This window comes from Prinia subflava, chromosome 3 (genome assembly GCF_021018805.1).
Source record: "Prinia subflava isolate CZ2003 ecotype Zambia chromosome 3, Cam_Psub_1.2, whole genome shotgun sequence".
NCBI classification, from domain to species: Eukaryota; Metazoa; Chordata; class Aves; order Passeriformes; family Cisticolidae; genus Prinia; species Prinia subflava.
In genome coordinates this window covers 76,726,282-76,741,482 of record NC_086249.1, presented here as the reverse complement: position 1 = coordinate 76,741,482, position 15,201 = coordinate 76,726,282, and the positions used below count along the sequence as shown (strand labels likewise).

The window sequence follows — 15,201 nt, the reverse complement described above, 5'->3', positions numbered from 1 at the left end:
TTAAACTTCAGTTAGACATTTTAAGTTAGTCCATTTGAAAAAGACTTCAGATAGATTTTTTTTTTTTTTTCCCAACAGTTTTAGGGCTTCACCCCTCTGTTTAAAGGACTTGGAAGAGTGATGGCAGATGTGGTTTTATTTGGAAGATGTGACTGTTTTTTTATTGTGCCATTAGAGCTTGCTATGGTTTTGACCAGGTTGGAAAGATCAACTGGTATACATTCAGTAGAGACTTGATAGAACCTAATATGTGAAATCTCCAAAAATTTTTATTCTGGTGTCTTGTATTCAGGTTTTGCATCCTGGTTCTGGAAGGTTATACTCTAAAATAAGTCCAAAGAACCAAGTATAGACAGATACATGAGTTTGAGCAGAAGGAAATGGAGGAATTCGCTGTCTCAACAGAACAGAATTCATATCAGAATCTAGAATAGAAGCTAATTTTACAACCACTTCTCTTTTTTTTCCCTTTCTTTTCAACAGTATTAAAGAATACTCAGTGATTAAATAATCCTTCTCTGTGTATGGAATACCAAGTTACATTCTCAGTAGATCAGTTGGCGAAAATCAGTGTAGTAGATGTAGTGTTTCCAGTTTCATAGAATTGGAAGGGACCTTAAAGATCATCTAATTCCAACCTCCCTGCCATGGACTAGGTCACCTTCCACTAGACCTTGGCTGAGGTTGCTCAAAGCCTCAGCTATTTAGGGATGGGGCATCCACAGCTTCTCTGAGCAATCTGTTCCAGTGCCTCCCCATCCTCACACTAAAGACTTTCTTTAGCGATCTGATCAACACCTACGCTCTGTCAGCTTCAAGCTATTCCCCCTTGTCCTGTCACTACACACTCTTACAAAAAGTCCCTCTGCAGTTCTCTTGTAGACAATAGGATAGGTTTGTGACTTTTTCAGTTGGGTTAAGCATCTACCCTAAAATGTTGCTGTCGCAATCTGCTGGTGAAACAGTGTTGGTAGATTTTTGGTCTTGCCATCCAAGGTTGCAAAATGAAGAAGCCATTTGTTTGTGGAGCTTTGATTTGTTTCTTATGTGCATATATTATGATTAAGTCCTTAATTACATGATCACATGCTATCTTTTTTCACTATGGCACCTGCCACATTCTCTGCACAGAAAAGATTGAGTTCAGGTTGCACACTGCTAATACAGTGACTTGTCTTCCTTTTTGTCTCCTGTTCCTTACTTATTGCATATGACTTCAATTCTTTGCTGGTAATGAAATGAATAATTAATTCCTGTCTTTTATTGGTGCTTATCACTACAGCATCTGTCTGCTTTCCAAAGATTAATGAATGTAACATAGCACCATTACAATGGCTATTATTTAATTAAATTTTTTTGAGAGCCACCTAATGGACATTAAGGTAAAACACCAAAAATCTTCAACATTTGGAATGTGCCATGGAAACTATGTAATATTCTGCAGTTACTTACACAAGGATAATAAGGCATATTCATTGCTGCATTAAAAGCTTTGCATATTCTGAACTATGGTCTAAAGTCAGACTCTTATAAACCTGTTGTTAAATGGAAGTAGCTCTAGAATTTTGCTTTAATTAGCATCCCATAGAGATCTTCTGTAACAGTAGTTGCAAAATCCAGTGTTGCAGAGTGGTAGTGTGGTTACTGTAGTGACAGAATCATTTTTTCTGCATGCCCCTTATTGTGTGTTTTTACTACCTCTCCATGTCTGCAACAAATGAAGAGATTTACAAGCAGGCCTTCTTAAGTCAATATTCCTTTATTTGAAAAATACACCATGCCATTATGTGGCATGGAAAGGTTGTTGTGCAGTGAAAGCCAAATTCAGGTGATCTGAGAGCTTGACTTTCAAATTTGAATATTCTTTTAACATTCTTTGGCATTTATAATCACTTTCCACAGACTGAGGATAACTAACATGAGGTCCCAGGATTTGTGGATTCCTTATTTCGATTTTCAAATTAGATGAATGTTTTTCCTAAAGGACTGTCTTAATCTAATACAAATATGAAGAAAATAGTTTAAAATAATTTTAAAAAATACTACTCTGGTATGACACCTAATTTTCTGATGAGGATTTCAAATGCGAAAGAGAGTAGTAGATATCATTTGTTATGACTACAGTAGCACTTTTGACACAGTCCCCTGTTGCATTATTGAAGACAAATTAGAGAAATATGAATGTGAATAGTGGGCTGCTGGCTGAGGGATGTAAGTGCTGGCCCAACTGCCTTGGTCACCATCGTGGTCAGCAGCTCAAAGTAGCAAATAGCCACAAGGGGCATTTCTGAAGGGTTCGTGCTGGGACAGATGCATGTCTTCACTAGCACTTTAATGTCTTCACTAGAAACGTGGACATTAGTAGCTGGAAGTGGCTGAAGCTGCGTTCCACTGGTAACACAGTGGAATGTAGCTTCAGCGAGTTTGTGGATGATTTAGAAGGCAACAGCTGATACACTGGAGAGCAGGGCTGCCCTTTGGAGAGCATCAACAGACTGCAGGAATGGGATGGCAGAAACTTGATGAAATGCAGCAAAGCAAAATGCAGAGTCCTGAAACACAAGGCAGAATTAGTTCTGTGCAACCAGTCAGGCTAGGGACTCACTGGCTGGGACACACCCTTGTAATCCAGTAGGACCCCCAAGTCTTACCCTAAGAGATAACCATGAAGCAGCAGTTGTGCCCTTGTGGAGATAAAGGCTAACAGTATACTGGTTGCATTAACAAGACCACAGTCCAGATCAAGGCAAGTTATTCTTCCAGTTTGTTCAACAATTCTGAAGTTAAATCTGCAGTTGTGTGTCGGATTTTGGGCTTTTCGGTAAGAGAAGTACTGACAACTGCAGTGCTCAGTTCAGAGGAGTGCCACCAATATGAGCATTTTATCTGTAACAAGAGACTGAGGAAGCTGGTTCTGTTCTGCTTGGAGAGAAGACTAGGATGGGGTCTAATTTTTGTCTTTCATTACCTGTATGGGGGTTATGGAGTGCATGGAGCCAGATTTTTCCTCAAGATGTACAGCAAGAGGACAAGAGGCAATAGTCACAATTGGCAGCAAAGAAAAGTTTGACTGTTAAATTCTTAAAGATTTTAAAAGGGAGTAAGCAGTGAAACAGGTGCCTAGAGAGGAGAGGGTTGTGGAATTTCTGCCTTTGGAGATATGCAAAATTTGGGTGGACTTTTAGTCCTGGGCAGCCTGATACAACTTTAAAGGTAACTTTAAGCAGTGTTTGGACTTGAGACCTCCAGAGATCCCTTCCAACCTACTTTTTCTTAGTGGTTATGAATTCTGTAACACAGGGAAGGTGAATTGGGTAAAGATCTTGAATGATGCATCTAAACTAGAATTCCTAATGCTGCATTTTAATGCAGTTTGGAAAAAAAAAGTTTGTTGATCTAGTAATACAGCTACTCCAGTAGCTAAAACCTTGACATCATGAACAAGTTCTTAAATAAATGTGGGTTTATTTAATCATCTTGAAATTGTAGCAATTACTCTGAAGTATTACCAAGGTGGTTCTGCACCTATGTTCGCACGGTCTTCTGAGAAACAGTCAAATCAGGCATTGTAAAAACTCAGTTGCTGCGTTACCACTTTTTGTACAAGAAAGCTTCAGAACTCTTCCCAGGTGTATTTTTAACTATGTTTGGCAGTGTTTAATGCAAATTATGTTCCTTTATGAATTATATATATTCATGTATCGAACAGTATTTAATTGATATATTTTTGGGGCTGTTTTGCTATCCCATTTCCATAGAAACCTTGCCAAGTATATGTATGTGCTTAACTAGTTTTAATTTATCTAATTGGGAAATGTGATCTCCTACTATATTGTCTCTAATTGCAGCCAGAAAGCTCCCAAGGGCTTTTGTTCTACTGTCCAGCTCCCTTGACAGTAGTACAGATTCAAGCAAGAGAAAGCATTCAGGTGCTGAAGAACAGAAAAACACTGAACTAAATTATCTTTAAAATCTGACTCCAGTTCTATCTTCAAAACTAAATGCTAGTACTAATCTGATATGGGAGAAGTTCCTCTGCTGGAAGAAGTCCCAGCATCTCTCTGAGCCAGTGTTCAATATGAAGAATTGTATACAGAGAAGATGTGAAGTGCAGCTTGGAAGGCTGTTATTTCTGCTGCCAGCAACAGGTGTTGGGGTGGAGTGATTAAATCATCCTGGGGTGTATTTTGGAGATGATTTCAATTCCATGTGTGTGGCTTCCCTAGGGAAGTTACAAGTAACTTCTCAAGTATTTAGCAGTTACTCAAGTATAATTGCAGTTTCAGCGGAAGAAGAAAAAGAAGAGGGAGATATACTGGAACACAGTAGGAATAACTGGAATGATTGCTGTAGATATTTATGGAAGGTCTCTTTGGAAATTATTCTTCTGTTTAGCTTGCTTCAGAGAATTTTGTACAAGATGGGGTAATCAGCCTTGTGGAATGGAAGAAGTAGTTAATTTTTAACAGTGAACCATATCCTAGCTGACCTCAAATTCTAACCTAATTTGTTCGATGTTAAAGACCTCAGTCAGCATTGTTCAGGTAGAATAACCTGGATCACTAACCAAAGGGGTTTTTTTTGACTTCTGTTTAACTTAAGTATTTGGGATTTGTGTGTGTCAGATGGAAAGAGACATGGCAACTGACCAGCACATCTTTGCAAATACCTTTTGCTGCACCGGTCACCACATCACAAATTACTTTTTGGTTCAATCTTGTTAAGGGTGAGAAAAGGGCTGGGGAAGACACGACAAGTATATAAAAGTGGGGGGCTTAGCGTAGAAGTTTATGATTTTTTTAAAAGTTTCTTAAGCAGTAACCTGTTCTTTGGGGGTTTTTTTTTTCAGCATTAAAGCTGGACGTCTCCTTTCGCACATTCCGTATCAGCTTTACACCAAGCAGTCAAGTGTCCAGAAAGGTCTCAACTTTAACAGCATATGCAAACCTGAAGATGCCGTGCCAGGCCCAAGCAATATAGCTAAAGATCTCAACAGGGTGTAAGTGTTTCTGATTTTGTTATGCAGGTGCTCATGATTCACCCGTAGCAAATTTGTATTTGTAAATAGCATTTTTAAAGCTCATTTCGGCTTTGTAGAGAGGCAAACTCTGAGGTGCTGAAATTTAGAAGTAAGGTATAGCTGTATAAATAGTTGAGGTAAGAACTCGGTTACGTTGACTCCAAGCCTTGGCTCTAGTCTTTGGCCCACAGTTTGCTTGATAATATGACCTAGGAGTCCTAGGATGTAATATATCTGTATGGAAGCAACAGGCATGCATTAAAGGATTCTGACTGGTGATACTGAAAAGTAGGTCTTCATTTCAAAAGTAAAAAGGTGGTGACTATTTTTGCTAAAGGTGCCTAGGAATGAATAAATGCACAGTAGTTGTTAATCTCTTTCTTTAGCTTCTTTTAAAAAAGTCACAGCATACATAATGTATGCTAACACCAAGGTTTAAGTCATGCTTTGAGAGAGAAGATGGATTAAAAATGAAATTACAATATAAAAACAGTATCTTGAGACCTAAGACCTTGGGAGGAGGCTTGAAGAGAAAACACCAGTGAAACTTTTTAACTGGCAGAGGAATTAGAATTTGGAAAGAAACATTCCACTTGAACTCTAATACAGATTTTTTTTAATAAGAAGATTCCTGCATGTTTTTCAGAAATACACATTTGCTCTTTATAGACAAGCATAATAACATTATAGAATTTTTTTAGGTTGGAAAAGGTATCTGGATGTCATCTGGTTCAACACTACTGCTCAAACAGGGCCAAGGATACTGTGCAAGATACTGTAATTTCTGATTTGTACTGGTGATCTGGGTTCTTCAACAGTCCACTGGTTCTTTTACAATCCAGTCATGCATAATGCTGAGGAGACTTCACCACATGAGTGCGATTTGTCTACATTTAGGAAAATAAAACCAGTCTCACAAAATTAATATCTTAAGCAGAATTTCTTATCCATATTTTAAACACTGAGTGGTACAATCACCATCGCCACTTACTCTTGCATTGTTCAAGATTTTTAAAATGAGAAGAATATTCAGACTTCCCAAAATATCAACATAGTCTGAAAAACATGACTTTAAAAGCCTGCCTATCCACTAAGTACGTACCACTGAATATACCATTTTCAACCACACAACTCTTCAAAAATACTATGTTTACTGGAACTTATGTTTTGATAATCTTAACCAATATTTTGTCATGCTTTATAGGCTTTCTGATTTCAGTAGCATACTGAATAGCTAATTTTCCCACTTTTTGTGCATACTTAAATTGCTAGCTTTGGGAGTTGGGAGTGATGGTTGGGTTTGTTAGTTTTTTCCAGCAGATCAAGAGTGTGTAGAACTCTTGAAGACTTTGGTTTTCATTGCCAGAGTTAATTTTTTGAATGAAAGCTTTATCTTTGTACTAGTGCGCTTGTATCAGAATACTTTGGTTTATATGTTAAAAGCTGAAAGCTGATTTGTTTGTGGTTTTTATCAAAGCTATGTATACACTTGATTTTTAGAGCTGGAACAGATTTTTTCATTAAGAAAAAATAAAATTAACATCAATCTAAAATAATTTCCTAAAAAATAGTTCTCTGTGTATACTTTCTCTTTTCTTTTTGTTTGTTTATAACTAGTTAAGGAAAATAGCATCTCTTGAATAAAGGACAACTCCTTCTGAAGGTTTGCATACTTCAACATTCATGCTGTGCGTGACAGTACAGTTGTGTTAACAAGTAAATAATTATTGTAATTCAGTTGTAGACTGCCTGCCAGGGTAAAGGCCTTGGAAATAGCTTTTCTGATATAAGCATGGTTACTCCCATGTAAACTCCTAGTTAATAATACTTGAAATCTGTAAAATCCTTGGTATGGCTTTATATTTTGTGCTATTGAGAGGATGTGGCGCAGAATTTGAGATAATTGTCTTGGGAATGTAACTGAAGTATGTATTGAGAACAACTAGGAAGAAAAAGCTTGGAATTACATGTAAATGTGGCTTATTTATAAAAGATACAGTATTTAATTCTTGTGTCTGTTTCAGAAATCACATTAAAAAATATGAAATGGAAAATGAAATCACACCCAATGGAATAAGCAGCTGGAATGAAGAAGAGGAAGAAGAAAGTGACGATTTTGGATTTACAGAGCTGGAGGAGATTCTTCCCATCCGGAAACAAAATGGGATTCAATCTCGTAAAGACAGCACTGCCCTTTTTAATGGACACACACACACTTCTACCAGTGCCTTAAAGACACAGGATTGCTTGGTGCCCTCCGGCAACGGTGTTGCAAGCAGGTTGTCTCCAAGCCCTGTGCACGAGGAGGGGAAGACTGGCAAAGGCATGGTTGACTTTAGAGACTGCGCAGTGCAGCAGTTGCAGCACAGCAACAAAAGTACAGACTTTTTGTGGAGTCCACACAGGACTATGAGTAACTCATCCTCATCTTCATTTTTGCACAGTAATACTAAAATAAATGGTGCTCACCACTCAACTGTTCAGGGGCCTTCAAGCACAAAAAGCACTTCTGTACCTGCTCCTAGCAAGGCAGCTTCCTTACCTGTGTCCAAACCTTCAGATTGTAGTTTTATTTCTGACTTTTATTCACATTCAAGACTGCATCATATATCAACGTGGAAGTGTGAGTTGACAGAGTTTGTCAACAGCCTGCAAAGAAAAAACAGCGGTGTCTTTCCAGGAAGGGAAAAAATTAAAAAATGGAAAACAGGCAGGTCTGCACTTAAAACTGACACAGGTAGATACTTGTTTAAGAAGGTTTATGTTAAGAAGATGCCTTATATCTTTGTACATTAAATGTCCAAATGAGACTACATAGTTTAGTATTGAGCATTCATATTATAGTCAGACTATCTGGAAAAGCTTGATGACTTTGGTGCAATGAACACTAATGGATGTAACGTCTTTTGGCTTTGTTTGGGTTTTTTTAATTTAAGATGTTACTTAATGTGATATTCTGGTCTATATTCAATTCTTCCTTGTAGAAATAGTATTTCTGACTTTACCAAGATATATGGATTGATAAGGGAGAAAATACTGTGTATATCTAAATACAGAAATCTGTAGTTGCTGTGTGAAAATCTGCAGGGGGAAAAAAAGAGAAGAAAAATCCTTACTGTTCAGCATGAGCATTTAAAAGATGAGTAACATTTGGACGTGAGTTAAAATATAAATTTCTTTTGTTAGTAAGAGTTTTATATAGCTCTGGGTCTGTTAAAGTGGATAGTAGTGTCATAAGGGACTTTTGAACCTAGCTTGAAGAGAAATATTTTGTCATTGCATCAAGAGCCAAAGTGGAAAAAAAAATGTAGAATTCATTAGAGTCAAAGTGTTACAGATAAAATATTTTGCATCTTTAGAATCTCTTGTTTACAGTCTTATTAAATTAAAAGGTTAGCTCTGTACCATTAAAGAGATTCTGACTCATGTGCTGTAAAATTATTCACTTGTAATCATATGGAAATATGCTTAAGAAATTGCCACATCAAAAAAATTGTTAGATAATAAATTTACTGATTCTGTGTTTGTATTAGGACACCCTAGTTATCAAACATGTTAGCTTATTAACTACTTAATGTTTATTTTTTTATCAAAAAGTGGTATAAGCTAATATATTTTTATTTTCTCTTTGATTCGGCCTAGAGTATTCAAATAGTTAATGCCTGTGATTCAGTTGACAAGTAGCAGCTCCTTAACTTCATCGCTTGATTTGTAAATACGCCCATTATAAGACAGTCCTTATTTGTCAGAGAATGAGTTCAAAATGCAAGTGATTAAAACCAAGAGGATATTTTTCTGATTACGCAGTAATTAAGTCAGATGTTAAGTGGAACAGTTCACTTGATGTATTGAAGTATTTTTTCACTGTTACACTTTATGCATGGTTCAAGTTAGGGTTTTTTTGTTAGATATTGTTACCTTTGGTAGGTCAGCAGCATAGACATGTAGACCTGAACTTGTAGAAGGCATTTCTAGTGTTTTAGGCATGTATGTTTTTCAGTGAGGAGTTACCTTGCTCATCTTCACTGAATGTTTGCATGCGTCTAAGTACAGCAATGACAAAATCCTGTTGCATGGGACTCTCAAAACTAATTGTGGTATGTTTCATGAAAAATAATGGTAGCTCGTAGTGCAGCTAAACTTACATTTTTATCTTTTGAAGCAGTCTTCTGATTGATGAACAAAAAGGAGTAAAATTCTCTTCCTGATTCAATGTTAACATAGCAAAATTAAGATCCAGTGCCAACATGCATTAATCTCCTTGGATTCGGGGAACTTGTTAGGGTAGAAGGTGTTGATTATAAGAAAATAAAAAATAGAAACTCTGAAGTTAATTCATTGTTTAGGCTGTTTGTCTACTGCTTATGTTTACCTTTCTTGTAGTAAATACCTTCTTGGTGAGAGGAAACAAAAATATTTATGGTTTAGAAGTGGTAAAAACTTGATAATAGACCTTGATGACTACTGTGAGTAGTACCAAAGTGTATAAATTAGGGTTCAAGTTTTCTGTTGGTGTATCTTCATACTAGGTAATGTGTCTGTTGCGAGCTCAGCCAAGCCACAGAGCTGTATAATGCACGTGGATATGGATTGCTTCTTTGTGTCTGTGGCTATCCGAAATAGACCAGATCTCAAAGGTCAGTATTTAAAGCTGTGTGTTACAGTCTACTCAGTTAAGCCTTTAAAAAACCAAACTTGCACAATTATAAAATTATTTTGGCGTATTAATCTTTTTTCTTGCATCTTCAATAGTTAGACCATGCAACTTTCATATTCCTTTTTATTTTCTCACAATCCAAAAGCAAGTGGAAGAGAGAACTGGAAGTCTCCTTGCTATCTCCTTTCAGTATCTAATGTAAGAAGAGAGAAGTAAAATCTGTAGTAACAATTCTGTGTGACATTGTACATAAATTTACTCAGATTTTAATCTACCATATTAGAAATTGGAAATTGAATTTCAGTTAGACTAAATGTGGGGTTTGGGCATTGTCTATTTAAAAACAAAAAGGAAAAGAAAAGAAAAGAAAATGGGATATCCTAATAATCTTCCTGGAGTAGTTTAAGAAGCTTTGCTTAACTAGAAAAGTGGAAAGGTCAAGGTAGAGAATTAATTGTCTCTGCCTGATGCATATTTTTCAAGAGAAATTCGTTTCTCCTTTCCTTTCCTCTCTAAGCTCTTATGCATGAGATATTATAAGACCTGTAGGATTCAGGATTCAGTTAGCATTTAGAAGTCTGAGTTGTGTGATCATCCTTGAGGCATAGGAGAGTTAGTGGAGCACCTTAGCAAACTTTGTTGGGTTTGTTTTCTACAAGTGTACCATTCAGAAGTGGAGGTCCTAGTTCTGTGCAAACACTGAATTTCAGGAGTGCACAAGTTTGAAGACTTGTTGTAATGGTGACCCTCTCACACCCCAGCTACCACAGACCCTGGGAAAAGAGTAAGCTGTGTATGTGGTTCCATTGCTCTCTTTTGTCCAAAGGCAAATGCAGGTGTATCAAAGATTCTCCTGCTATGTTTGCTTCTTTAAAACTTGATTTCCTGCCAAGCTCCAAATTCCATTACTTGAACATAAAAATTGTAGGACTTTTCTGCAAATACTTTTTCTTTCCCATGGAAGCTTACCAGAACTTTCACTGCAGAAATTAGCTTCCTTTGGAAACACTATGGAGGTGTTGATATTACAGAAAAGTCAAAAGTTTACTAAAAATTTTGGTTTGCACAGTTAAACCAAGTGGAACTTAGTGTTTTGGCATGTGTATATTTTTCTGATTTACTGAAGCTAATAAACATGGTGAAGTATTTAAAATCAGTCCAGTGTTTGCTGTATCTTAAACTAATGAGTCATTAGGTCATTGTTGAAATTTCATACCTTCCATTTGTATTTATCATTAAAGACAAACAAGTATTGGCTGTATTTTCACACTTGAAAAACTTTTCTTCTTTACATGTGACTGCAATTAAGACAGATTCATTGTCACAACTCCAAGGCCCATTCATAGCTCTTCCTTCTTTAGTGCCTTGAGAGCATCTAAGCTTGAAAGAAACTATAAAAAGTAAATTAACAATCCTTATGATCTTATCCTAATTGTGTTGTTATTAAAATGTAAGCTATTATAGGTATTGACCTGTAAGTACATGCATTTTTTCTCCACAGGAAAGCCAGTAGCTGTTACTAGTAATAGAGGTACGGGAAAGGCACTGCTGCGCCCGGGTGCAAACCCCCAGCTTGAAGAGCAATATTACCAGAAAAAGCTATTGAATGGCAAAGCAGGTACACATAAGTCTGTCTGTATGTATGTTTTTAACTGTTGTTATAGACGACTTTTTCTATAAAATTATTTAGAAATAAATAAATAAATAAATAAATAAATTTCTTACATATGGGGGATTTCAGAAAGAAGTACCTTTGGACAACATCGTGTTTTGTGGCCTCAGTAATAGCAGGCCACTGTGGCTTCTTGTTAGTTAGCTTTGCTCAGTGTGAGTAAATTATTTTAGACTAATTTTAGGTTTTACTCACTTTCTTGAGGTTGAGTGTAAAATGGAATAGCTGTGTAGTTATTTAAAATGAAAAATAAATACAGGTTGTCCAGGATCACGTTTTTCTCAGAAAATCAAGTATAGAAAAGAAGGTGCAATATAAATTTTGAACATCTAGTACAGGGGTTTTTTTACTATAAAAGTAGTAACAACAGCACATGGCCAGTGAGAAACAGATTGAAGTTGACTTTTGAGTTGCATATGTAGAACATCTGTGTACAGTGAGTTAATTTGGGTGGTCCATAGAGCATTTTAGGTCTCTGGAAAGTCTCTGCAATTTCATAAATTCTGTTTGTTCCATACTTTGTTTACTGAAAACCAGGAGCGTCTGTTGCAGTTTGAGAATTCCATACTTACCTGCAGTAATTTAGAAATTTGTTACTTTCTGTGTCCTGAAGTAGTAGTGTGCTGATATAAACCAAAGGTTTATTAATAGGTTTTATTATACTGCCTGAACTTTATTTAGTATGAGAAAGTATACTGCTAAACATGGGCAACTTCAGTGGCCAGTAACAGTCTATTTAATCATCTAGAAGCATAATTTTTACCACAGAATTGGTAAAAAGTGCATATACAAGGGGTAGCTGCAGTTTAAGTTGGTTTTAGACTTGGAAGTTGAGTTTCTCCTTTGCCCTTTTGTATATGCAGTTTTTAACAAACTTGTGGTACTAAGTACTGTTGTTATAGTTTACATCTCAGTGTTTTATGTTGAGACAAGATGGGGCAAAAGACAGATTTTTCTTCCACGGTTGTTTATGAAACATTAGTACTTTGGAAATCAGCAGGTTGTTGCAGGTTTTTGAAGACATTCAGAAACAAGGTATTACTGGAACTGATGCCATTTCATTTGTCTTTTTTGCTGTAGTGTAAGAGCACTTCAAAACTGAGGTAGAATATAGGTTTGTGGAACTTTCTGTCCTTTAAGATTTTAAGGACTTTCCAGTATGCTCCAGACAAAGATAGCTGTGGTCTTTATGGAGGTGGATTTTCTGCAGTAGAGCTTGTGTATGAAGTATTAAATAGTAGTTCAGTTTATACAGTGACTTGCTAACTTTTATTAGGGCCTTGAACTGGATAAGGGTGTGACTTTATACAACTGAGTTGTTGAGAGGGTTGAATTTACAGTTTAGCTGATACCCACCGTGTTCTTTTGATTCACAAATTCAGTAGTATCTCTTCTGCTGTATTTATTGTTCAAGTGTACAGCAGCTTTCAACCTCACTGTATAACAAGCTCAGTTTCTTATTGTGGCAGCTTTTTCTGGATATCACACATTCATTTCTTTAACTTCAGCATCCAGTCTCAACTGGCTTGCATGCAGGCAGGCAGCTGGCTCTTTCTTTCTTGATACTTAGGCTGATTGTGCAGCCTATTGTTTTGGTGAAAGGATTTTTTCCAAACACTCTTTTTATAGTCTCTGTTTCATTAGCTGCAGTTCATAATATTTTTGAGTCTCTGTTTATTTTATCTCCATGTACAATCATTTTACCAATTAAACCCAAACCTGTTGTTTCTGCTTGTGTTTTCTCATAAGTACATGGTTTGTCTTCCTTTTGGGGTAAAGAAATTATAGTTAGTTATGGTCTTAGATGTAAAGGTGGAATTGCTGATTAGGCTTCTCAGACATCACAGTGTCTTAGAAAGTGACACACTTCACAGCATGTGTTTAATTGTGCCGTGCCAGAGGGAAAGACAGTGCAGTAGGCACAAGCATTACATGCAAAAATGCTTTTTCTAAAATGTTAAAAATACAGAATGGTAAATTAGGCTGTTATAAGAGACACAATGGGGACATGATATAAATGAAATAGAAAGGTAGTTGGGAGGAGCTTAGAATGTGAGTGTATTTTTACATCCATGCTTCAACATGGAATCCACTTCAGTTTTTGGTGCTTCATACTTTCCAGGCTGTTCTTTGATATTGCCTTCTCCAGATCTTACTTAGTTGAAAAAAAGATTCCAAATTACAAACCAACCAAAACCAGGAAAACAGAGCACCTCACCCCCTCAAAAGAAACCCCAACAAAAATACCAAAAAAAACCCCAGACACAAAACCCCAAACCCTTATGAATCACTTTTGATCAAATACTGAATTCTGCTGCTTCAGCTACTTCTTTTTTTTTTTTTTTTTTTTTTTTTTTTTTAGTTACTTCTTTAGTGATACTGGTTCCTGACCTTGATCTGCATTGCTAGCCAAATATCTAGTATCAGTAGAATCTTGAGTCTTATACGAAATACTTTCTTTTTCTTGTATTAAACCATCTAAAAATGCATAACTTTGAAATTTAAAAACTTGATACCATTCTCACACTGAATCCCCAAATTGGAGATAGGCTTTCTACATAGAAATTACTTCTCTACATACATGCCATCTTTAACGTTCGTGTTCTAAAGATAAAAGATTAACATATGTTAATCAGGATTCATAGTTTGGGGTCTCTTCCATGGCCAGGATGCCCAAGATGTGAATGTTTTCTAGACTTCCTTTCCCTCAACCCTAGAATCTCCCTTTTCATTCTAAAGAGCAGCAGAATTTAACCATCATATTAGTCACAGATTTATTCTCAGCGATTTCTTTTTCACAGACTTGGGTCCTGGCCTCTGATTTCTCCATCCGTTGCTCCACATTCACCATGTGCCTGTCTAGTTTCCCAGCTTTTGATGAGAGGTTCTCTACCTTGCCTTCCATTGAGGACAATGTGTTCTGCATTGCCCTGAATTTCACATGAAGTGACTCCATCAGCTCATGGGGGGATCTGCTCTGCTGCGATGTGGAAAAGGTCGGCGAATCCAGTGAAGATAGACAAGATGACAGCATCATCTCAGGCCAGGGCATGGACAGGAAGGCATGGACTAAAGAAGTTGTTCTTGTCATTCTTATCTTTATTTGGGGCACAATTTTGCTCTGATTTTCAATTGCAGACATCTTAGGTAACTTATTGAGCTCATCATAAATTAAAATATTTAAGAAATGAAAAAGTGCACAAATTTAGCAGAAATTCTGAAAAAAAGCAGTTTTCCACATGAGTTAGGCTCTACCCCTGGTATCTCCACTCACTCATTACACCACTTTCTCTGGTTTGATAGCTACTCATATGTGCACATGGCACCAGGTTTCCTTTCAGTCAGGTTGTCGGTGTGTAAGTTGTTGGTACTGTGGAATACAACTAGGCATTGTGGCACTCTGCAGTAAACTCCCATTTATTATATTACAAAGGTATATGGTATTTAATAGACTACAGTAATGAAAAAGAACTGCGTAGTGGATTTCATTTTAAATAAATACAAGCATTTTATCTATATGATACCTCGTTTTGATTCTGATGGGAGTTTGGGCAGGCATAGGAGTTTTTGCATCTAGTTATTTTCAAGCAGATCCATATTTAGAGTATAGCAAGTATTTCAAGGTTTACATACTGTGAAAACCCAAATAGAACTAGAAAATCTTTTGCTTGTTTCTATTATCCAATGTCATAGAATTCTGTCTAGTACCTAGTACCCAGTGGGCCTGTGGGATCGTTTAAAATTTATGTAAGAATATATGGTAAAGTTTTATGGAATTAGGGAAGGTCTGTCTCATTTTAAGTCTGAGCTTGCAGTATTTATAATTGTATCATTTTATCCAAGATAAGTTTG

General features: G+C 36.6%; 1 protein-coding gene across 4 annotated transcripts in view; it reads left to right on the top strand.

Moving 5' to 3' along the window:
* REV1 (REV1 DNA directed polymerase) overlaps window positions 1-15,201 on the top strand; it is a 56,925-nt gene that overhangs the window by 18,205 nt on the left and 23,519 nt on the right. For 2 of the 4 annotated variants that reach the window (XM_063392581.1, XM_063392582.1), the window contains 4 exons: window positions 4,850-4,999; window positions 7,045-7,757; window positions 9,550-9,657; window positions 11,179-11,295. In XM_063392581.1, the coding sequence (XP_063248651.1) occupies window positions 4,850-4,999; window positions 7,045-7,757; window positions 9,550-9,657; window positions 11,179-11,295 (1,088 nt within the window). The other 2 variants (XM_063392583.1, XM_063392584.1) reach the window with 2 other exon arrangements.